Here is a 24,109-nt window from a genome sequence, read left to right on the forward strand (position 1 = left end):
AGAGAGCAGGCACACTGCCCCCAGTGACGTGGCACGCGTTCTGGAGGCAGGGGGTGGCCCTGTTTTGGGGCGGGGCGTGCCACGCGCAGTGACGTGGCGCACATTTTGGGGGTGGGGCGCACCGTGCACAGTGACGTAGCAGCGTGCTTTGGGGCGGGGCGCACGTTTTGGGGCGGGGCATGTGCAGGGGCGGGATGTGCATTTTGGGGTGGGGCGGGGAGCAGCGATGGTGCCCCTGGGATCACGTCACTCGGGGCGCACCGCCCCCACCGCCCCTATCTTCCTACGCCCCTGCTCCAGCTGGTAACAAATAACAGCAGCAATTACAGAAGCTGCTAGGTCCAAGCCCTAGCATCTCCTGGTAGGGCTGGGAGAGACTCTCTGCCTGGATTTCTGGAGAGCTGCTGCCTATCAGTGTGGGTAGTACGAGCTGGGTGGAGCAATGGTCTGGCTCAGTTAAATGTAGCTTCTGCTGTCCCTATGAAGCTCACTAACAAGACTTGAAGTTAACAGCCCTCTGAGTGGCGCCATCTGTGTAGAAAGGTTGCCACTTTAATTACCCATGGCTTTCCCCCACAGAATTCTGGGAGCTTTAGCTTTTTAAGGGTATGGAGAGTAGTTTTAGTAGGCCCCTATTCCCATCTGTGAGCTACAATTCCCATAGTTCAACCATGAAGAGGGATTGGTTGTTAAACCACTCTGGGAACTGTAGTTCTGGGTGGGAAATCAGGGCCTCCTAAGAACTCTCCTCGCTCCTCGAATTCTTTGGAGGAAGCCATGACTGTTTAAAGTAGGCCATAGTGCTTCGAATGTCTGGTGTGAATGAAGCCTAAGTCCAGATGGTGGACAGTCTGCCAACAATGGGAAAAGGTGATAACTGTGCTGGTGCCACTTCTAATGGTGAGCACAACCCTGAGAAAATGGTGGAGAATTTCTATGGAGTCTCCCCATCACAATTTCCCTGCCAACAAATAAGGTGAGGAACTTCAAGAGTCCATTTGCATGCAGCCTTCAATTTATCTACAAACGAACCTGAACTTTAGACACAAGGCTGTTCCGAACCTTAACACTGAGGTTAACATGAAACTGACAAGTTCAAATCAGTGTGAGGTGGCACCTGAGTTCGAAGGAGGATTGATTAACTTGGACGAGGCTCTGTTCTGCAGACCTCTGCAAGTTTTTGTATTACAAATGGATGACCAAGTAAAACTAGCGGATCAAAAGTGAGGGACGTTGAGCAATCCCATGCCACTGGCTGGTCCTATCCAACTTTCTGGCTACATTTATGTCCACCTCTAGTTCCATTCAGTTCATGGTTTGAGTCCTACCCTCCAGAACAGGAGAAAACTTAATCCATCTTCCATGTGACAACCTTTTAAATAATGGAAGATGGCTCTCAGATCTCCTCTCAGCCTCCTCTTTTCCAGGCTTAACACACCCAACTCCCTCAACTGTTACTCACAATGCTTGCTTTCCAGACCCTTGATCAACTTGGTTGCCTTCCTCTTAAAGCTTGTCAATATCCTTCTTAAATTGTACCCAGAACTGGACACAGGACTCCAGGTGTGGTCTGGCCAAGGCAGAATAGAGCTGGACTATTATTATATGAGATCTAAACAGAACCCCAAGCCAGTAATCTAACTGTTCCATTTTGGGACAATTTAAGTTTTTGAGTTGCTTTCAACGGCTGCCTCATGCAGAGTACATTGCAAGTTTGCAACAACCCAATCTGGAAGTTCCCAGAGCATGTAAATAATGTCACAATAGCCTGCATTTCAGTTCACATTTTTTTGTTTTGGGAAGTGTGGATTTGGTAATTAACTTTCAAATACAAACTGAGCTGAACCTCTTCTTCATTACTAATGAAAATAGTACAAAATGTTGAAAAGCTCTGTGACCTCCTTCAAAAGGAAACCAGCACCCCAGAACTGATCACCACTTGAAGAATTAGGGCAAGCCCAGCAAGATCTTTAAGGAGAGGCCACCGTTTCTACCTTTCAAAGTCAAGGAAAGAGTAATGCCATCTCTGGATTTGCTAAGCCTCTCTACTCCATTTTCCCTTATCCAACCTGCATTCCCCAATGACTTTTGAAAAGAAGAAAAAAGGTGTATCCTACATTTCAGCATAACTTAATTTGGGGGAAAGGACAGGGGCCCTTTTGCAAATAGGTGGCGATCTAGTCAAACATTAACTTTTGACTTACACCAGATTACAAAAAATAATAATAATCAAGTGAAAGGTTCTCAAATGTCAACCGATGGATCTCTGATAAAAGTTAATGTTTACCGTATGTACTGCTTGCTGTTTAATTCAGTTCTCAAAAACCCAGGTGAATTTCCTTTTGGGGTGCTCTCTGCTATTCTAGAGTGTGGGTTGTGGTAAGTTGTCTGCATGTTTATACAAAGATTCTAGTTTCTGAGTTGTGTAAGGTCTTCTAGGTATGTGTCTAACAATGAAACTATGTTGCTAAAACAATCAGATCTTACATAAAACATGTAGGGACCAACGCCCAACTAAAGATAGTCACAAAAGCAGTCAGTTTGAAATGAGCTGTAACTAATATACATAGATATTTTCCAGTTGTTTCAAGAAAGCATTAGCCTCAGCTCAGCTAACTAGGAGTGCTTTCAGACTGTTGCTCTTTTGGGGTAGGATTCAGACACACAGCTGCAAATTCAGGATGTGCCATTGACATTGATTTTGTGCTCTTGCACACCAAACCCAGTTTCCAAAGCCACTGCAAAACTGGATTTTAGTTTATTAAAAACGCAATAAAGGAATGTGATGGGAAAATGCACTGAGTTGTGTTGAATAACAGTTGCTTGGCATACCGGTAACATCAGACAATATAAGCAAGTCAGGATGAGTGCTCAGTAAACAACCAGCATTGTCTACCCCAACAAGTGTCTGCAATCCAATCACTATGGATGCTTAATAAACAATGTAGAACCATCCTGTATTTCAGCTAGATTATATTTATTTAGAGACTCTTGTTACATGTTACATTCCCATGTTGTTTTCGAAGAATACTGCTTAGGAAGTAGCCAGGAGCTGCGTGTTTGTGCAATGTCAGGATGGTCCAGTCAGTGGTGCTCTTAAGGAGTGGTCTACACATAAGAATGGAAAATGTTGTCAGCGGGTGGATCTACACACTGACACACTGGGGGAGGGGGATGTTATAAATAAGTCAGAAATTTAATCATTACCGTATAACAAAAAAAAAACGCTGTGGAAAATTGCTTATAATTTTATTTGCTCTCTGGCGCCATCTGGTGTTGCATGTTTATGTTGTTGTTTAGTCGTTTAGTCATGTCCGACTCTTCATGACCCCATAAACCATAGCACGCCAGGCACTCCTGTCTTCCACTGCCTCCCGCAGTTTGGTCAAACTCATGTTCATAGCTTCGAGAACACTGTCCAACCATCTTGTCCTCTGTCGTCCCCTTCTCCTTGTGCCCTCCATCTTTCCCAACATCAGGGTCTTTTCCAGGGAGTCTTCTCTTCTCATGAGGTGGCCAAAGTATTGGAGCCTCAGCTTCACGATCTGTCCTTCCAGTGAGCACTCAGGGCTGATTTCCTTCAGAATGGATAGGTTTGATCTTCTTGCAGTCCATGGGACTCTCAAGAGTCTCCTCCAGCACCATGTTTATAGCACATTCAAAAAGCTGAGTCCAGGTTCTGCAGTTTCCATGGCTGCCAATAGGCGGCCGCACCAACTGCAGCATGAAGCATACCTGCCAAGTTCCTCCCTGAAAAATAAGGGATCGGACCGGAAGTAGCATTGCCACCATTTTGGAATTGGGCGGAGCATGCTCATAAGTGACTTTTGATGCTGCTCTGCCCAGTTCCAAAATGGCCGCCACACCAGAATAAACCGGGGGGACACACAAAAAAATCTGTTTTGGAAGAACTTTACGAGCTGTTCAACCGTGGAGTGAGCTGCCTCAAAAGGTGGTGGGCTCTCCTTCATTTAATTTTTTAATTTAATTTTAATTTTAATTTTTAATTTAATTTTTTTTAAAAAAAAAACAGAGATTGGGTGGCCATCTGTCAGGGGCCCTTTAGCTGTGATTACTTCACTGCAGGGGTTCTGACTAGATGACCATTAGGGTCATGTCCAACTCTACAATTCTCGGATTCCAGGATTCTTTGAAGCTGGAACCTGGCCTAGCAGCAAATTGGCTATTGGAACATTATGCACAGTTCCGCTCCCGTTTTCAACACTGAAAGAGCTATATAGAGCATGCTTCCTCAACCTCAGCCCTCCAGATGTTTTTGGCCTACAACTCCCATGATCCCTAGCAGGGGCCTACCCAGGATCAAAACTGGGGGGGGGGCAAGCCATGGTCATTCAGGTTGTGACATTTCAGCAAGGAAAAGGCAAATGAAACCAAAATTTTAATAAAATTTTATATGATTATAGCAGTGCTTTATTACGGTAGTTATTACCTGATTTTCCTTGAAGAATTTCCGATGCACGCTCATCAAACACAACCCAGTCAGTCTGTCCTCTCCCATTGTACTTCTGAGCCAGGTCTTTGCCCTTTAAAATTTAATTTTCTACAGAAATTACTTAACTTACCTTTTTGGAACCAGTTTCTCATATCCATTTAGGCAGCAGCCTCGATGTCTTCTAAATGTAAATAAGATGGTAAACTAATACCGGTAGCGGGCAGCTCAGTTTAGCGGCAGGCGGCTCAGTTTAGTGACGTGGAACTCACTAGACCCCTCCTCTAAAAGATTCCCTCTTCTCTTTGCTAGAGCCCGCTAGAGACCTCTCCCTCCCTTGAATCCCAACGGCTGGCTGACATAGATTCCTCTACCAGTTGCTAGGTGGCTCTAGATACTTCTCGGTTTTTACACCATTTCAGTGTTGTAAACAACTGATTATTCGCCATCGCCCTACCTAATTTTGTTTTGTTTCATCACTTTATAACCTTTTTTTTTTTGCTTCTGGTGGGGCAGCTGCCCCCCCTGCCCCTCGCTGGGTACGCCCATGATCCCTAGCTAGCAGGACCAGTGGTCAGGGATGCTGGGAATTGTAGTCTCAAAACATCTGGAGGGCCGCGGTTGAGGAAGCCTGATATAGAGTAACTCTGAATTCCCACCCCTAAGACATGGCTATGGAATGAAGTTGCATTTCCATTGGAGTTCCGCTTTGCAGTTTTGTAACTGGAATATATTCAATGCGTACATATATTTCTGTCATTGGTGTTTTGTTTTTGTTAATAATAATAATAATAATAATAATAATAATAATAATAATAATTTATTATTTATACCCCGCCCATCTGGCTGGGTTTCCCCAGCCACTCTGAGTGGCTTACAACAGAAAAATGAAATAAAACAATTAAACATTAAAAGCCTCCCTAAACAGGGCTGCCTTCAGATGTTGTTCTTGAGCAGAATCTTGAATTATCATGTTTAATTATTATTTCTTTTTCTTTTTTGGTTTTCCATAAGGGCAGGATCATTTTCATGGCAGGGGCAAGGAAGCTTCTCTCCAGAATTCCAGTTTTAAAGTCTCTTAGTGCCTTCAAATTGCCTTGTAGAATAATGAGTCAACCTTGTAGTGGATCTCCAGCTCTGGATTTCTCAGACACTGAAGCCCTCTACAAAAATGTGCCAGAGCATTTTAATTTTGCAAGTGATGTCCTGGATATATGGAGCCAAAAGGAGAAGGTAAGGGATTGTATCTGTCATTATTTCCTAGTATTATCAGTCAGTCATGTAGATCTTTATTGTTTATAGCAAACGCCCATTTAATATATATCTCAAAACAAACTATATGCCAACAAAAGATATATTAGCATTAATTTTTCAGCCAATCATCAAAACCTAAAGTTGCAAAGTTCCCCATTTCGTTTACATTAAGAGGTGAAGTCCCTTTGGTAGTCAAAACTGTTTTGAGTCAATAAAAAAGAGTAGCGTGGAAACTTCCTCACTGCTAGCTAGAGTTGAGAAAAGTTGTCCTGTTTGGCTTTTCTCGGTTTCTCATTTCCCCCGTCTTGAATTCAGTTCTCAACATTTTCCCCCCCCCCCGCCTTCCCCGCCAGCTTACAAATCCATTCTGCCTCCTGCCTAAAAATGTCTGCATGGAATTCATCAGCATTTTATTGTGAAAGTTCTTGTCTCACCCTTACATCCTGTTTCATATTCAGTACACCTGAAGGAGTGTCTCCACCCCCATCATTCAGCCCGGAAACTGAGATCCAGCGCCGAGGGCCTTCTGGAGGTTCCCTCGTTGCGAGAAGCCAAGTTGCAGGGAACCAGGCAGAGGGCCTTCTCGGTAGTGGCACCCGGCCTGTGGAACGCCCTCCCATCAGATGTCAAAGAGAAAATCAACTACCAGACTTTTAGAAGACATCTGAAGGCAGCCCTGTTTAGGGAAGCGTTTAATGTTTAATAAATTATTGTATTTTAATATTCTGTTGTAAGCCGCCCAGAGTGGCTGGGAAAACCCAGCCAGATGGGCGGGGTATATAAATAATAAATTGTTGTTGTTGTTGTTGTTGTTGTTGTCGTCGTTGTTTTATGCCTACTTGCTCAAAAACAAGTAGGCATAAAATTAATCAAACTAGGTACAATATGAAACAGGATGTAAGGGATAGTTTGATTTTATTGGTGTCTTCATTAGATATTTTATAGGGTTTTCTGTAAACCGCTGAGAAAACTTTTGCTGATTATTTGGTATATAAATCTTGTTAGAGAGATAGCTAAGTAAAATAGCTTCCTTTCCCCCCCTTTTTTTTCATCCTTTGTACCTGATAGGATGGAAAGAGACCTTCCACTCCTGCTCTTTGGTGGGTAAGTGGGAAAGGCGAGGAGGTGCAGTGGACCTTTGAGGAGCTGGCATTCTTATCCAGGAAAGCAGCCAACGTCCTCTCCAAAGCTTGCAATCTGCAGAAGGGAGACCGAATCGTCATCATCCTCCCCAGGGTGCCTGAATGGTGGCTGATCAGTGTGGGCTGCATCAGAGCAGGTCAGTTAGGTCCTCTCTGTGCTAGGAGCCGACAGAAAGATCCATTTTCGCTTTGTCTTCCTCTCCTTTCTTTTTAATCACACTTTTTTTTTTTGCTCCTAGGTGTCACCTTCATCCCAGCCACGAGCCTGTTGACTGCTAAAGACATATTGTACCGGCTCCAAAAGTCTCGGGCCAAATGCATAGTTACAAACGATGCCTTGGCTCCATTGATCGACTCTCTTGCATCTGATTGCCAGTTCCTGAAAACTCGGATGTTGGTCTCCGAAGGCACCAGCAGAGAAGGGTGGCTGAACTTCCATGACCTGCTGAAGTGAGTATCTCTGCTGCCTTGTTAAGCAAGTCAGGGATAAGTCAAAGATAGAAGAATCTGGTGTCTGCAGTATTCATCACCTACATCAGGAAGATAGCCAATTACCTACGAACATTTGTATAGTGGGCAAAAGTGGAACCTCGGGTTATATACCGTCCTCCTTACGAACGCTTCGGGTAATGAGCTCCGCTAACCTGGAAGTAGATGATCCTGGTTGCTAACTTTGCGAGCGGAAGTCGCGCAGCAGTGTGGCAGCAGCGGGAGGCCCCATTAGCAAAAGTGCGCCTCATGTTAAGAACGGTTTCCGGTTACGAACGGACCTCCGGAATGAATTAAGTTCACAACTGGAGATACCACTGTATATGAATCACAAGCTGATTCAAAAATTTGAGGAACTTGAGTTAATTTGAATGGACTATCTTGGGTGGGGTTTTCCCACTGCAACATTTTATTGCAGTTCCCACTTGTTGTTGTTTAGTCGTTTAGTCGTGTCCGACTCTTCGTGACCCCATGGACCATAGCACGCCAGGCACTCCTGTCTTGCACTGCCTCCCGCAGTTTGGTCAAACTAATGTTCGTAGCTTCGAGAACACTGTCCAACCATCTTGTCCTCTGTCGTCCCCTTCTCCTAGTGCCCTCAATCTTTCCCAACATCAGGGTCTTTTCCAAGGATTCTTCTCTTCTCATGAGGTGGCCAAAGTATTGGAGCCTCAGCTTCACGATCTGTCCTTCCAGGGAGCACTCAGGGCTGATTTCCTTAAGAATGGATAGGTTTGATCTTCTTGCAGTCCATGGGACTCTCAAGAGTCTCCTCCAGCACCATAATTCAAAAGCACCAATTCTTCGGCGATCAGCCTTCTTTATGGTCCAGCTCTCACTTCCATACATCACTACTGGGAAAACCATAGCTTTAACTATACGGACCTTTGTCGGCAAGGTGATGTCTCTGCTTTTTAAGATGCTGTCTAGGTTTGTCATTGCTTTTCTCCCAAGAAGCAGGCGTCTTTTAATTTCGTGACTGCTGTCACCATCTGCAGTGATCAAGGAGCCCAAGAAAGTAAATCTCTCACTGCCTCCATTTCTTCCCCTTCTATTTGCCAGGAGGTGATGGGACCAGTGGCCATGATCTTGGTTTTTTTGATGTTGAGCTTCAGACCATATTTTGCGCTCTCTTCTTTCACCCTCATTAAAAGGTTCTTTAATTCCTCCTCACTTTCTGCCATCAAGGTTGTGTCATCTGCATATCTGAGGTTGTTGATATTTCTTCCAGCAATCTTAATTCTGGCTTGGGATTCATCTAGTCCAGCCTTTCGCATGATGAATTCTGCATATAAGTTAAACAAGCAGGGAGACAATATACAACCTTGTCGTACTCCTTTCCCAATTTTGAACCACTCAGTTGTTCCATATCCAGTTCTAACTGTAGCTTCTTGTCCCACATAGAGATTTCTCAGGAGACAGATGAGGTGATCAGGCACTCCCATTTCTTTAAGAACTTGCCATAGTTTGCTGTGGCCAACACAGTCAAAGGCTTTTGCATAATCAATGAAGCAGAAGTAGACGTTTTTCTGGAACTCTCTAGCTTTCTCCATAATCCAGCGCATGTTTGCTATTTGGTCTCTGGTTCCTCTGCCCTTTCGAAATCCAGCTTGCACTTCTGGGAGTTCTCGGTCCACATACTGCCTAAGCCTGCCTTGTAGAATTTTAAGCATAACCTTGCTAGTGTGTGAAATGAGCGCAATTGTGCGGTAGTTGGAGCATTCTTTGGCACTGCCCTTCTTTGGGATTGGGATGTAGACTGATCTTCTCCAATCCTCTGGCCATTGCTGAGTTTTCCAAACTTGCTGGCATATTGGGTGTAGCACCTTAACAGCATCATCTTTTAAAATTTTAAATAGTTCAGCTGGAATATCATCACTTCCACTGGCCTTGTTATTAGCAGTGCTTTCTAAGGCCCATTTGACTTCACTCTCCAAGATGTCTGGCTCAAGGTCAGCAACCACACTACCTGGGGTGTATGAGACCTCCATATCTTTCTGGTATAATTCCTCTGTGTATTCTTGCCACCTCTTCTTGATGTCTTCTGCTTCTGTTAGGTCCTTACCACTTTTGTCCTTGATTATGGTAATCTTTGTACGAAATGTTCCTTTCATATCTCCAATTTTCTTGAACAGATCTCTGGTTTTCCCCATTCTATTGTTTTCCTCTATTTCTTTGCATTGCTCATTTAAGAAGACCCTCTTGTCTCTCCTTGCTGTTTTTTGGAAATCTGCATTCAGTTTCCTGTATCTTTCCCTATCTCCCTTGCATTTTGCTTGCCTCCTCTCCTCCGCTATTTGTAAGGCCTCATTGGACAGCCATTTTGCTTTCTTGCATTTCCTTTTCCTTGGGATGGTTTTCGTTGCTGCCTCCTGTATAATGTTACAAGCCTCCATCCATAGTTCTTCAGGCACTCTGTCCACCAAATCTAAATCCTTAAACCTGTTCCTCACTTCCACTGTGTTTTCATAAGGGATTTGATTCAGATTGTATCTTACTGGCCCAGTGGTTTTTCCTACTTTCTTCAGTTTAAGCTGGAATTTTGCTATAAGAAGCTGATGATCTGAGTTACAGTCAGCTCCAGGTCTTGTTTTTGTTGACTGTATAGAGCTTCTCCATCTTTGGCTGCAGAGAATATAATCAATCTGATTTCGATGCTGTCCATTTGGTGATATCCATGTGTAGAGTCGTCTCTTGTGTTGTTGGAAGAGAGTGTTTGTGATGACCAGCTTGTTCTCTTGACAGAACTCTATTAGCCTTTGCCCTGCTTCATTTTGAACTCCAAGGCCAAACTTGCCAGTTGTTCCTTTTATCTCTTGATTCCCTACTTTAGCATTCCAGTCCCCTGTAATGAGAAGAACATCCTTCTTTGGTGTCAAGGTCTGCCTTGGATTCGTATCGAGATCATTCTGTCATTTTTGAGATTGCATCCCATTACAGCTTTTGCCACTCTTTTGTTGACTATGAGGGCCACTCCATTTCTTCTACAGGATTCTTGCCCACAGTAGTAGATATGATAGTCATCCGAACTGAATTCGCCCATTCCCTTCCATTTTAGTTCACTGATGCCCAGGATGTCGATATTTATTCTTGTCATCTCATTTTTGACCACATCCAGCTTACCGCCATTCATGGTTCTTACATTCCAGGTTCCTATGCAATATTTTTCTTTACAGCATCAGACTTTCCTTTTGCTTCCAGGCGTATCCGCAACTGAGCGTCCTTTCGGCTTTGGCCCAGCCGCTTCATCAGCTCTGAATCTACTTGTACTTGTCCTCCGCTCTTCCTCAGTAGCATGTTGGACGCCTTCCGACCTGAGGGGCTCATCTTCCAGCGTCATAACTTTTATATGCCTGTTGTCTTTGTCCATGGAGTTTTCTTGGCAGGGATACTGGAGTGGCTTGCCAGTTCCTTCTCCAGGTGGATCACGTTTAGTCAAAACTCTCCACTATGACCTGTCCATCTTGGGTGGCCCTGCATGGCATAGCTCATAGCTTCTCTGAGTTATTCAAGCCCCTTCACCACGACAAGGCATTGATCCATGAAGGGGAGTTCCCACTTAGTCGTTTTCTATTGGAATCCTAATTTCCAAGAACACCTTAAGCTTACAGGATCACAGACCATTGATTTTGATTACACCTAATGCCGGCTCCCTCGGCCAGTAAAGCGAGATGAGCGCCAATGTGGCAGAATCGTGCCTGATGATGATTCCAGTTCATCATGGGTTAACCTATCACTCCCATGATAGGCAGGTGTTCCCTGAGAGGCGGAGCTAGACGGCCTTCTAAATGGAGGGGGGACAACCATTGAAAGGCAGTTGGGGGTTGGCAGTTGGGGAGTGGAGGGATAGAGAGGGAGCAGGGGGTTAGGTTCGGGTGGATGGGAAGAAAGGTTATGACCGTTATTATCAAGAAGCAGGAGATGTTTTAACAAGTCTGTATTATATGAAAATAAGATATGCACTTTTAAGAACCGGAGAAATCCACGTTTTCAAGTTAAATAATAAAGTTAAATGTGCCTAAACGTTCGTGGACTCGGGCAGTGTCTCAGTACCTTCAGAGGTGTGACTAAGAGGCGAGAACAAAGCTTTCTTGTGGAAGAGGAAACTGTTTGCTTTTTCTCCTGTCATACAAAGGGCTGGTTAGCGAAGCCAGGAGGAGCCACATAGTTGCCTAAGGGAGAGGCAAATTGTAGCAGTAGGGATCCATGGGAAGGAGACCCCACTGGTGGCAATAGGTTTCGAACGCAGAGCTCTGAGGTACCCTGGAGACAAGTCCAATTTGGACACTGGAGGTTTACTTCCATTTGTATAGAAGCACAGGGAGAGCCTCTGTTGTTAAAGCAGTGAGGGGCGGGAAACGGGGAATCCCTCACAGCCGCAACCTCAGAGTCGTCCGCGACTCGTCATCCCCAGAGTCGTCAGGGGTCCCTTTACCTTTACCTTTTTACCCCATTCTTACTACTTGTCCACTTTTCTGTTTTAAAGTGCTGCAGACGGTGATCATCAGCCTGTCAAAACAAGGAGTCAAGATCCAATGACCATTTACTTCACCAGTGGAACCACGGGTTATCCCAAAATGGTGGAACACTCCTGCAGCAGTTTGGGGATTGGGCTGACAGTTGTTGGAAGGTATCTCTCTCTTTCTAAATCTTCAGGGGCAACAAACCCAACAGAAAGTCCCATGGCAATTTAAAGAACGGCTATTTAATTGTAGCAAGAGCTTTGATAGGCATGATGGAGTGGCTGTAATCTTTGTTTTAAGCTTAAATCACAATAAAACTGCAATTCTTAGTCATCCGAAGGAGAGCCCCCAAGCACAACATTTTAAAGTAAGTGCGCATTACCACAGCTTTGAACAATTCCCATCTCTCCACCTACCCCATTCTAGCACCTGCTGTGCTTTAAGTCTTAAAATCAAAAGATCTGATCCCATATCTTTTCACCCTGTCTAGTTCGTTCCTCAAACATAAAAGGTAAAGGTAAAGGGCCCCTGACCATCAGGTCCAGTTGTGTCCGACTCTGGGGTTGCGGCGCTCATCTTGGTCTATAGGCCGAGGGAGCCGGCGTATAGCTTCCGGGTCATGTGGCCAGCATGACAAAGCTGCTTCTGGCGAACCAGAGCAGCGCACGGAAACGCCGTTTACCTTCCCGCCGGAGCAGTCCCTATTTATCTACTTGCACTTTGATGTGCTTTCAAACTGCTAGGTTGGCAGGAGCTGGGACCGAGCAATGGGAGCTCACCCCGTTGCAGGGATTCGAACCGCCGACCTTCTGATCGGCAAGCCCTAGGCTCTGTGGTTTAACCCACAGTGCCACCCACGTGCCGTTTCCCTACTTCCTAGCAACTGGTGTTCAGAGGCATACTACCTACAACAGGCACCCCCAAACTTTGGCCCTTGCACTTTGATGTGTTTTCGAACTGCTAGGTGGGCAGGAGCTGGGACCGAGCAACGGGAGCTCACCCCATTGCAGGGATTCGAACCGCCGACCTTCTGATCAGCAAGCCCTAGACTCTGTGGTTTAACCCACAGCGCCACCCGGGTCTAATAAATGTAACTGAGTAGTCGTCGTGTTTGCCTCCTTATTAACAGGTACTGGATGGACCTGAGTCCTTCCGATGTGATCTGGGGTTTCTCCGACACAGGCTGGATCAAATTCGTCTTCAGCAATTTGTACCCTACGTGGATCCAAGGGGCATGTATCTTTCAGCACGGCATGCTCCAGTTCGAGCCAACGACTGTTCTCAATGTAAGGCTAATACTGCCTTATTCAAAAGGCAGGAAACATTGGGGAGCTGCTCTGCCAACAGGGATCTTGAGTTTTCTCCTTGAACTCCAAACCCAGAAGAGTGGTTGGGAATTTGCTTTGCATTCAGAAGCTTCTGAGTTCAATCCCTGACATCTCTAGGTAGGGCTGGGCAAGATTCCCTGTCTGGAACCCTGTGGAGTTGCTTTCAATCAGCGTAGACAAAGCTAAGCTAGATGGACCAATCTGATGCAGTATTAAACAGTTTCCTCTGCTCCATAATAGCCTTGCCTGCCTTGCAAGAGCTTTCTGGGGTCTCCAAGAGAGGTCTTTCCCCATTACTTCCTATCTCATCCCAGGGGTGGAGAACATTTGTCAGCATCAAGGGCCACACAACCTTCTGGGCAATCTCCCAAAGGTCGCTTGCCAGTGGTGGGTGGGGCCAGAGGGAAAAGTGGGTGGAGTAATAAATGTAAATTGAACCTTTGTATTTTCTACTCACTCATTCGCTTCTCTTCCTCCACTCTGGATGTTCAAGAGGCATTATAATGAGATTAAGGGAACATCCCAGACAGGTAAAACATTCAAGGAGGGTGCATAGCAGGGCCCGGGTGGCTTGTGACCTGGAAAAAATTAGAGATGTAGGTGGGGAGCATTCCAAGGGCCGGATAGAAAGGTCTGGAGGGCCACATTCTGCCCCAGTCTGAGGTTTCCCAGAGAGGCTAAGAATTTAACTGGGAATCTTCTGCATTCAAAGCTCTTCCCTCCCGCTGAGCAGTGGTCCCTACCATAGCTGCCAAGTTCTCCCTTTTTTAAAGGGAAATTCCATTATGCTGAATAGGCTTCCTCATGAGAAAAGGGAAAACTTGGCAGCTATGGTCCCTACCCAGACCACAATTCACTCTTTTTGAGGGAGACAGTTTCCTCCCTTTCTTGGTAGAAGTAAAAAAAAAACAATTCAACCTTGCAGGAAAATGTTTCAGACAAAAAGTTAAAAATTAACAATCAACCCTTGTGAAACTTCTGGAATCACATGGTGCAATAGGAACGTGTTTGTGTTTTCCCCTCTAGACCCTCACCAAGTATCCAGTGACAACTTTCTGTGGCCCCCCAACTGTTTATCGTATGCTTCTGCAGCACAACGTTGGAAGGTATGGCAAACCCTGCATGGTAGCATCTGTGCATTTTAAAACTCAACACTAGAGTAACTTCCTGCTTTTTTAAAAAATAGTGCACTTCTCAGTCCCTCTGCCTGGGTTTACAGACATATGGTAGATTCAAAGAACTGCAGAGTTAGAAAGGACACTGAGGGTCATCCAGTCCAACCCCCTGCCTGTTTTTCTTGCTTTTGTTTTAGTTTGTTTCCTATTAAATTCATCTCATTATTTATATTTCTTGCTTCCTTTGGAAATATTTCATAGAATCTTAGAATTGTAGTTGAGGGGTGCCCCAAGGCTCATCTAGTCCAACCCTCAACTCAATCCCACCCTAACCTGAGCATTGGCCAAGTTGTCTGGGACTGATGAGCATTCGAGTCCAACATTACACCAGCACTAGGTGTGCTAACTGGGATGCTACTGTATGCCTGTATAACTTGCTACGGAGGCAATAATCACTGTTGACTCAAAGCTTCTTCACGCCCTCATGCAGATACCAGTTCAAGAGCCTGAGACGGTGTCTGAGCGGTGGGGAAGGCAACAGCCCTGAAGTGATGGAGCAGTGGAAAGCGCAGACAGGAGTGGGAATACGTGAAGGCTATGGGCAGACAGAGACTGTATGTTGGCATTTCGCCATGTATCTATAGAATCATGGAATCACAGAATTGTAGAGTTGGAAGGGAGCCCAATGGAGATCTAGCCTACTGCCGTCCCCGGGTGGGCTCGAACCGCCAACCTTCTGGTTAACAACCAAGCGCAGCTGGCCCATTGTGCCAGAAGAAGCGTATCAAATCCAAATGCATGTTTTCCCCAAATGCCCCACCTGGGAGAATGCACCACCATCCATACTGGAGAGAATGGAATGGAGTGCCCTGGAAAAGGGCATGGCTGGCTGGTTGGAACCCTGTATGAGAAAAGTATACTTGAAGGAACGTCTCCACCCCCATTGTTCAGCCCAGACACTGAGGTCCACCTCCGACGGCCTTCTGACAGTTCCCTCACTGTAATAATAATAATAATAATTTAGTATTTATACCCCGCCCATCTGGCCGGGTTCCCCCAGCCACTCTGGGCGGCTTCCAACAAAATATTAAAATACAGAAATCCATCAAACATTAAAAGCTTCCCTAAACAGGGCTGCCTTGAGATGCCTTCTAAAGGTCTGGTAGTTGTTGTAAAGTTACAGGGAACCAAGCAGAGGGGCTTCTTGGAAGTGGCACCGACCCTGTGTAATGCCCTCCCATCAGATGTCAAGGAGATAAATGACTACACAACTTTTAGAAGACGTCTGAAGGCAGCCCTGTATCGGGATGTTTTTTTTAATGTTTGACATTTTATTATGTTTTAATATGTACTGGGAGCCGCCCAGAGTGGCTGGGGAAGCCCAGCCAGATGAGCGGGGGTATAAATAATAAAATTGTTGTTGCTGTTGTTCCATGCCGCAATTTCTCCTGCAGACTCCAGCTTGTACAGTCCGTCATTCAGCTATGGCCCTTCCCCAAATCTTGAAATGGAAGATAAAGTCAACTGAAAATTCTCCAATCTGTTAAAAGCCATAGTTTCAGAGAGTGTGAGAGAGAAGCCCGATTGAACATTTACCATTTCTTTACACAGACTATGTTATGTTCGACTAGGAGAGATATGAAAGTCAAGCCTGGCTTTGCCGGGACGCCGGCTCCTCCTTTTGATGTCCAGGTAGGAATATTTCTAAAGCAGGGAAGCCATAATAAGCCATGTTGCTTTAGTAAACACCACGATGTGCCCATATTGCTCAACTAAAGAGACAAAACAGAAAAGCTCACATAACTGACGGTTGGGGTTCCATCTTTCTAGATAATAGATGAACATTGCAATCGCCTACCTCCTGGGGAAGAAGGAGACATTGCTGTTAAAATCAAGCCCAAAAGGCCCTTGGGTCTCTTCACCTGCTATGTGGTAAGAAAAGAACCCTCTCAAATGATGGGGCAGCCTCCAAGGAATATAACAGAGGTGGGGAACCTTTGGCTTTCAAGATGTTCCCATCCTCCCTCTCCATTGACCATGATTGCAAGGACTGTTGGGTGTTGTTGTCGAGCAACATTTAGAGGACCACCCCTAGAATAAAAAGATATTGGGTGCTTTTTTCAGGAGACGTTAATAAGGCTGGGGGTGGAGGGGCTTACAAACCCATAAAATGCAAAGCAAGCTGGCAATCAGTTTAAATCATTTGTGGAGAACCTTTGGCCCTCCAGATGTTGCAGAACTACAACTCCCATCTACCCCAGAAAGCACAGGCAAGCAAGCTGGGGATGGTGGGGGTTGTAGTTCAGGGCCAAAGGTTCCCTACATCTGGTTTAGAACCAAATAAGGAAGGGAAAATATGATGGAGCAAAAATTGCTAGGGGGGTTCATACATCAAAAATTGTGTGGAGGGGGGATTTTAACCCACCTTACTGAAAGATGAACACAACAAAACAGGTCAGAAATGATAGCAGTGGATCATCGCATTTAACAACTGAATGCCTGGATAAGCAGAAATGTCCATGGAGGCACAGGTTAATTCTGTGTCCAGGGCGGCTGTCTACCAGCTCCATCTGGTACGCAGGCTGAGACCCTACCTGCCTGCAGACTGTCTCGCCAGAGTGGTGCATGCTCTGGTTATCTCCCGCTTGGACTACTGCAATGCGCTCTATGTGGGGCTACCTTTGAAGGTGACCCGGAAACTGCAATTAATCCAGAATGCGGCAGCTAGACTAGTTAGTGACTGGGAGTGGCCGCCGGGACCACATAACACCGGTCCTGAGAGATCTACACTGGTTCCCAGTACGTTTCCGAGCACAATTCAAAGTGTTGGTACTGACCTTTAAAGCCCTAAACGGCCTCAGTCCTGTATACCTGAAGGAGCATCTCCACCTCCACCACTGAGATCCAGCACTGAGGGCCTTCTGGCGGTTCCCTCATTGCGAGAAGTGAGGTTACAAGGAACCAGACAGAGGGCCTTCTCGGTAGCGGCACCAGTCCTGTAGAACGCCCTCCCAGCAGATGTCAAGGCAATAAGCAACTATTTTACTTTTAGAAGACAACTGAAGACAGCCCTGTTTAGGGAAGTTTTTAATATTTGATGCTGTACTGTTTTTAATATTCGGTTGGAAGCTGCCCAGAGTGGCTGGGGAAACCCAGCCAGATGGGCGGGGTATAAATAAATTATTATTATTATTATTATTATTATTATTATTATTATTATTATTATTCAGCCTGATGTCCAAAAAGCTGCCAATGATGTTGCCAGGCATTCCAGAAACAAGAGGTCACCACTGAAAAAGCCCATTCTTGTATTGCCATTGTCCGCACCTTCCTTGGAGAAAGCACCCAGGGAAGGGCCCCTGCTAATGACAGCAGAATCCATGTAGTTTGATAGAGAAAGATATTAACCATCACGGTTATATACAATCTCCAGGACCAGAAGTGCCAGGAGTTGTATTCCATGCTAGTTCTTTGCAGTTAACCAAATGTGAAAGCCCAAGCCAACCTTTACTCAGGAAAGCACTCAATTTGAGATCTTAGAACGTTCTGCCTGTGTTGCTAGATCTGTGATGGGCCCTTCCCAAATGCAGGATACCGACTGATGTTGCAGGAATCTAGAGAGGAATGTGCCTTTGTAGCTTTGTTGACCTCCTCTGCATTGTTCTTAGGATGACCCTGAGAAAACAGCTGCAACAGAGCGTGGGGACTTCTACATCACCGGGGACAGAGGGATCATGGACGAAGAAGGATATGTCCAGTTTGTGGCAAGAGCCGATGATGTTATCTTGTCCTCTGGGTACACTTACTTTGTAAACAAAAACAAAAACCTTGACCCGCCTGTTTTTTTTTTAACCAAGTCACAAGTATCTGCAATGCAAAAGTTGCAACACCATTAAAAGACTAAAAATCAAGCCAGCACCGCCCCTGGTAAAGTAACATCCATTCCATACATTTAAAGCTCATTTATTTCCCCAAAGAAATAAACTGGGAACTGCAGCTTGTTAAGGGTGCTAGGAACTCTAACTCTGTGAAAATTAAACTACAGTCACCAGGGTTCTTTGGGGGAAGCTGTGGGTGGTATTCAACTAAGTTTTACTCAGAGTAAGCCCACCGAAATTAACAAACATGACTAAGTTAGGCCCATTCATGTCCATACTGTATGTGTGCTCTAAGTAAAATTTAGCTGAATGTTACCCTATGTGCTTTAAATTCAAAGTAACGCTGAGGAGATGCTTCTATAACCACAAGTGTTTCTGTTTGCCTCACAAAGCAATCTCCCCTCTTGTCTCCATGCACTGTTCCAGGGTTTCACCTGACAGGTCCGTCTAGGGAGTGGAGGGGGGGGAGCCCTATACCACTAGCAGAAACCTTTGTACTAGCGTACACTAATGGGACTGTGCAGATGAATCCTTAGCCCCTGGGGTGATGGGAGTTGAGAAATATCTCGAGGATCAAAGTCCTCCCCACACCCGAATCAGGGTGAGATCCAGAGTAAAAGGTAAAGGGACCCCTGACCATTAGGTCCAGTCGCGGACGACTCTGGGGTTGCAGTGCTCATCCTGCTTTACTGGCCGAGGGAGCCAGCGTACAGCTTCCGGGTCATGTGGCCAGCATGACAAAGCCGCTTCTGGCAAACCAGAGCAGCGCACGGAAATGTCGTTTACCTTCCCGCCGGAGCGGTACCTATTTATCCACTTGCACTTTGACGTGCTTTCGAACTGCTGGGTTGGCAGAAGCTGGGACCGAGCAACGGGAGCTCACCCCGTTGCGGGGATTCGAACCGCCGACCTTCTGATCGGCAGGCCCTAGGCTCTGTGGTTTAGACCACAGTGCCACCCGTATCCCGTCTATTCAGAGCAGATCCATTGAAATTAACAGACCTAAGTTAACCATGTTAGCACACACAAAGCTCTGCTTCAGGCTGATAGCTTGCCAAGATCTAACTTCTCCTTCAAATCCGAGGTATCGCATTGGGCCATCTGAAGTAGAAAATGCCTTGATGGAGCACCCGGCAGTGGCAGAAGCAGCCGTCGTCAGCAGCCCAGATCCCGTCCGAGGAGAGGTATGGTCCTCTTCCTCCTCCTCCTCCTCCTCCTCCTCCTCCTCCTCCTCTCCTCCTCCCCCTCCTCCTCGTCTTCTTCAATATGTTTCTATTGAAGGATTTCACTAAGTAACAAAAATACAACCAGTGTCTCTATTTTCAAATCATAGAGTACTTCCTATAGGTCAGTTACAATCAGTTTTGAGACATTTTTGTTATAGGCAACGTGGGGTTGTAGGCGACATGCAACTCCACCTGTAGTATAAACATGGAAATTGGAAGTTAAGGCTTCCATGTCCCTGCTCAGTCTGTGGTCCAGGTGCTAAGTATGGATGGGCAGCTTCTAGGTCTCTGTGCTTCCTTCTGAGGGTTGCTCATCTTTGGACTGGTCAGCCCTTCAAATACCTGCAGGGCCAACAGTACCCCACACCTGAAAAATAGGGCACCTTCACAATAGAGGGCTATCCCAGGACATCCTAGATGGAGGAATGAGTCTCTTCTTGCTTCCTCCCTGTTTCGTTTTCTATGTACAGCAGGGGGCTGCTGCATGCGCAAGAGAGCATTCAGTGATATCTGAGCCCCCAGCAGCAGCCTCAGGTGGGATAGCCCAGCCCTACATTCCCCATCTCAGCAAGAGCTAGGTTTTTTGTCAGAGAGGAAGGCGGGTGCTGTTAATACTATCATAGGAAGTTGCCTTATTCTGAGCCAGGCCATTGGTTCATTTAGCTCAGTACGGTGGTGCCTCGCTTAACGAATGCCCTGCTTAACGAAATTTCCGCTTAACAAAAGGTTTTTTCTAGTGGAGGTTGCCTCGCTAGACGAATTCGTTTTACGAAAAATTCGTCTAGCGAATCGCGGTTTCCCATAGGAATGCATTGAAATTCAATTAATGCGTTCCTATGGGCAAAATTTTTTTTAAAAAAAAATTCAATGCATTCCTATGGGATTTGCTAGACGAATTTTTCGTTATAAGAAAAGACCCGTGGAACGAATTAATTTCGTCTAGCGAGGCACCACTGTATACTGGATGGATGCCACACTCTTAGCAGTGACACACGGGCATTTTCACATGCACTTCCTAGAACAGGGACGGGGAACCCCGATCAGCCCGAGGGACACAACCCCCCCCAAGGGCAACATTCTGGAGGGCACCCATCAGCTCACACAGGGCCATTTCCCCTTGCATTCTCTTTTCCAGTTAGCACAGTGAAAAGTTTTTCGTTATAAGAAAAGACCCGTGGAACGAATTAAATCCGTCTAGCGAGGCACCACCGTATTGTCCCACAGACTGGCAGTGGCTCTCCAAGTTTGCAAGCAGGGTTCTACCACAGCCCGACCTGGAGATGCTGGGGATTGAAGCTGGGACCTTCTGCAGGCAAAGCTCTAACCACTGGGCTACAGCCCTTCCCCCCCCCACAAGCATAGCTATCAATTAACCTCGCCTCCATTCGCCTTCATTGTAGGTTGTGAAAGCTTTCGTTGTCCTGTCGCCGATTTATCAGTCACATGACAAAGAACAATTAATTCTTGAGCTGCAAACACATGCCAAGAAAGTGACAGCTCCTTACAAGTACCCCCGAAAGGCAAGTAGTACAGTGTTCAGAATTACTCCGCGTCAATCTCTGGATCTTGGGTGGAGGGAGAGACAATGTTCTTAAGAATGGGTTAGGAATTGTCACGGATCGTTTCTGGCTACTGTTGAGAGACGAGTTCTACAGCCATTCTGTCGTTAAGACTTTTATTTGTGCCTGATATATACAGTGCAATTACGGTTTCAAGAACACATGTCTGCTCAGTCTGACGCCGATTCCCCCAATGCCCCTTGCCTGCTCCCCCCCCAGCATAACAACCGTGGGACTCCGAATCCCCTCCCTTTACGTTTATGTGCCCTGGAATGTCTCAATTCAGGCGCGAACTTGAAAGGGCAGGCCATCTCCCCGCTGGACACTTCTCCTGACCCCCCCCCCCCCGAGTGTCTGTCTCAGATTGCAATAATGGCTCTAGGATGCTGTCTGAGCCTTGGTGCCTCTCCAGTTCGGTAGTCAGGGAATGTTCACTGCTAGAACCTTCCCTGACAGGAATGATCGTAGCCTACCAATGCTTCCAGACTCTGGGTTACAGACAAGAGTCACATTTCAAAGCAAACTTACCTAATTTGGGCTGTCCTTTGAAATTCACGCTGCTCTGAATTTTGCAATACAGTTGTCCAATGGAGTTGTGCATCCAAAAATGCATATACTGGAGTAAATTTTGCATAGAAATGCAAAAATGCATTATTTTAGGGGAGCTGATTTGCAAAAAAAAGTTTATATTTGAAGAAATTTGCACACAAATGGTCATGAATTTTCATGTGAACATTTAGAAACGTTAATTCGCAAACTGATGTTGAAATGTGGCGAGCTGAATTTAAGATTGGAAAAATGAGAAACTGAGATGAATCAAAACTGACATATTCATTTGTCCTCTGGTTGCTCGGGATTGAACCTGAGACCTTTTGCAGGGGGGGGGGTGAGACATATTCTGCCACTAAGCTACAATCCCTCTCCAATGGCTCCTATTTAAATGTGCATTATCTCTCTGAATATATATTATTGTTATAATCCACCCTCACCAGTAGGTCTCAAGCTGGGTTACAACCATTGAAAATCCAAAATTAAAAACTTTAAACATATTTTTAAACTCCAAGTTTGATACATTTCAGCTGCCAGAGACCACTGCAGCATTCGGAGAAGTGTGGAATCAGTACATTTGTCCAAGACATGCAACTCGGGTCATTTCACAAAGGAATTTGCAACGCCTGAATTCCTCAACCATTCAGATGCAGAAATTCAGCTGCTGTAGCTTTTTTGCTGCATGGAGCTGAAAGGAGGGTCAAAAACTCCCATTGCTAAGCCTCTGGCTGCCATACTCCAGTTTCAAGGCCCAGGAGTCTTTCCCAGGGGAGGGGAGGACATCTGGCCATCCTGTGTTTTGTTAGACTTGGGTTAAGATTCCTCTGTTCCACAAAAGTTGGTTTTTCACAATGACTAAACGCAACTCCAATAAAAGTTGATGTGCTCAGTTTATCCCTCTCTCTTTGATCCTTCAAAACAGATGGAGTTTGTTCAAGACCTACCCAAGACAATTTCTGGGAAAATCCAGAGGAAGGAGCTGAGGATGAAAGAGTGGGGGAAAGCCTAAGGGGACTATGAAGCTATCAAAAAAGGACCGGTTGTCACAACAATATCACAGGTGGATAGATGATGATGTTCCATTTGCCTTGGTGGCCATTATTGTACAAATTTCTAGTGTCTCTCGTGGATAACATAGGAATTTATAGCCCATGGGATATTAACTGGCCTGTTGGTGTCCTTCATGGTCATTTAAATGCCTTTGCTGTATTATAAATTAATGCTTAACTGTTAGTGCTGTAAATGTTAGTGCTGTAAATGGTATTACGGTTTTAATTATGTTTGTTATTGTATTGCTGCTTTTGGGATGTTACTCTTTTGTAAACTGCTTTGGATGCAAGTTTGCAGAAAATGCAGTATAGAAATAATGTGATGATTATATTATATCTCTATTATTTTATCATTATGAGCTGAAGAATTTCAGCTCTCCTGTCAGTGTATATCAGTATTGTCTTGGCATATTTTTAGGGAATTGGCAAGAACCGTATAATGCCAATCTGAATAAATATGGAAAGTTGGCTTACACAAAATAGTGTCTAATGAGTAAAATGGCTTAGAAGCTTAAACCGCCATTGCAGAAAAATAAAAGAACAATCTCATGAATTGTTACAACTTACACAAGATATTCAAACCTGCATTGCAACGACCATAAGCATAAATCACAGGTGATGAACCTTTGGCCTTTCAGATGCTACTGGACTCCAATCCCATCAGCCCCCACCCTAGAGTTCCTTTACCAATAATTTACCAAAACTTCCACCACTGTAACTAAGCCAAGTTTTACTGCCTGTGTTTTCTGACTGGTGTATGGAAAAGCACATGAACTTGACCTTTAAAGAGTTTCTAAGTAAACTAATTTTAACTTGCTAAATGTGTGATCTTTTTCTATGCTAGGGGAAGAGGGAAACTTTGGATGAAATGTAGGGCGTATTTTAAAGGTCTAACAGCCTATATTTCCACACTTTGCTTTGCTGCATATTATTTTAAATCTCTGCTGGAGTTCTCTCACCAAAGAGTACTTGCCCAAAGCCTGGATCTTGGCATCCAGGAATTATCTTTTTATACCATTTCACCCCACCCCACAACACCTTTTGTTCTAACTGGAATCATGTGTCATCATAAGATTGTTTTGAAGTTAAGCTCTTGTGTTCCTGAGCTCAAAGACTTTAAGATCTGCAACTGGACGACCAGGTAGTTGAGTCAACCCAGTTGGATACTTCACCCACATATCTGAGGAAGTAGATGCTGGCTTATGAAGGCTTATGTCTTATTTTCTTTTTTTTAAATAAACACAGTTAGTCTTTAATGTGCCACAGAACCCTTTGTTCCCCTGCCCCTGATACCACAGACTAACATAGCTACCTCTCTTCTATTTATTTATTTTTAACATGCAATTTAGACAAACAGAAACAATGACAAAACTGTTTTAAAGCGTGGGTGAGAGAGGGGGGTTTTGTCAGCAAATGCAAGCTTATTCAGCTGGCTAGCTCGAGCCAAGATAAAATAGCCTTAAGCCTGGTCATAAACTGGAAGGTTGTCGTTTAACAATCATGGATATTCTAGGGTCTGGAGTGGTTGCAACACTCCTGCAGAACACTCCTGATGTTTTCCTTTGAATTGTGTTCAGTCCACCATTCTCACCAATTCACCATGGATA

At 45.1% G+C, this 24,109-nt stretch overlaps 1 protein-coding gene across 3 annotated transcripts; it reads left to right on the forward strand.

Annotated features, from left to right (window-relative positions):
- The first annotated feature begins 2,304 nt into the window (after positions 1-2,304).
- Positions 2,305-23,334, forward strand: LOC118093117 (acyl-coenzyme A synthetase ACSM3, mitochondrial-like). Of its 3 annotated transcripts, none has more exons than XM_035131919.2 (14): positions 2,305-2,379; positions 5,470-5,683; positions 6,773-6,983; positions 7,086-7,296; positions 11,822-11,965; positions 12,928-13,084; positions 14,153-14,232; positions 14,732-14,855; positions 15,853-15,933; positions 16,072-16,173; positions 17,910-18,037; positions 19,204-19,303; positions 20,746-20,865; positions 22,376-23,334. In XM_035131919.2, exons 2-14 carry the CDS (start codon positions 5,480-5,482, stop codon positions 22,460-22,462), a joined length of 1,749 nt encoding a protein of 582 aa, XP_034987810.2. In that variant the 5' UTR covers positions 2,305-2,379; positions 5,470-5,479; the 3' UTR covers positions 22,463-23,334. The 3 variants fall into 3 exon arrangements, with proteins under 3 accessions (XP_034987810.2, XP_034987813.2, XP_034987809.2); XM_035131922.2 differs by having other exon boundaries at positions 5,554-5,683; XM_035131918.2 differs by having other exon boundaries at positions 2,312-2,379; positions 5,465-5,683.
- Positions 23,335-24,109: the final 775 nt, after the last annotated feature.

Source organism: Zootoca vivipara, chromosome 14 (assembly GCF_963506605.1).
Source record: "Zootoca vivipara chromosome 14, rZooViv1.1, whole genome shotgun sequence".
Lineage (NCBI taxonomy): Eukaryota > Metazoa > Chordata > Lepidosauria > Squamata > Lacertidae > Zootoca > Zootoca vivipara.

What these genes read in the sequence shown, in the direction of transcription:
- LOC118093117 (XM_035131919.2), top strand. Translation starts at nt 5,480, where the DNA reads ATGGCAGGGGCAAGGAAGCTTCTCTCCAGAATTCCAGTTTTAAAGTCT. An exon ending in CAGATCCCGTCCGAGGAGAG is followed by an intron (nt 19,304 to 20,745) that starts GTATGGTCCTCT and finishes CCTTCATTGTAG; the next exon opens with GTTGTGAAAGCTTTCGTTGT. An exon ending in CTTACAAGTACCCCCGAAAG is followed by an intron (nt 20,866 to 22,375) that starts GCAAGTAGTACA and finishes CCTTCAAAACAG; the next exon opens with ATGGAGTTTGTTCAAGACCT.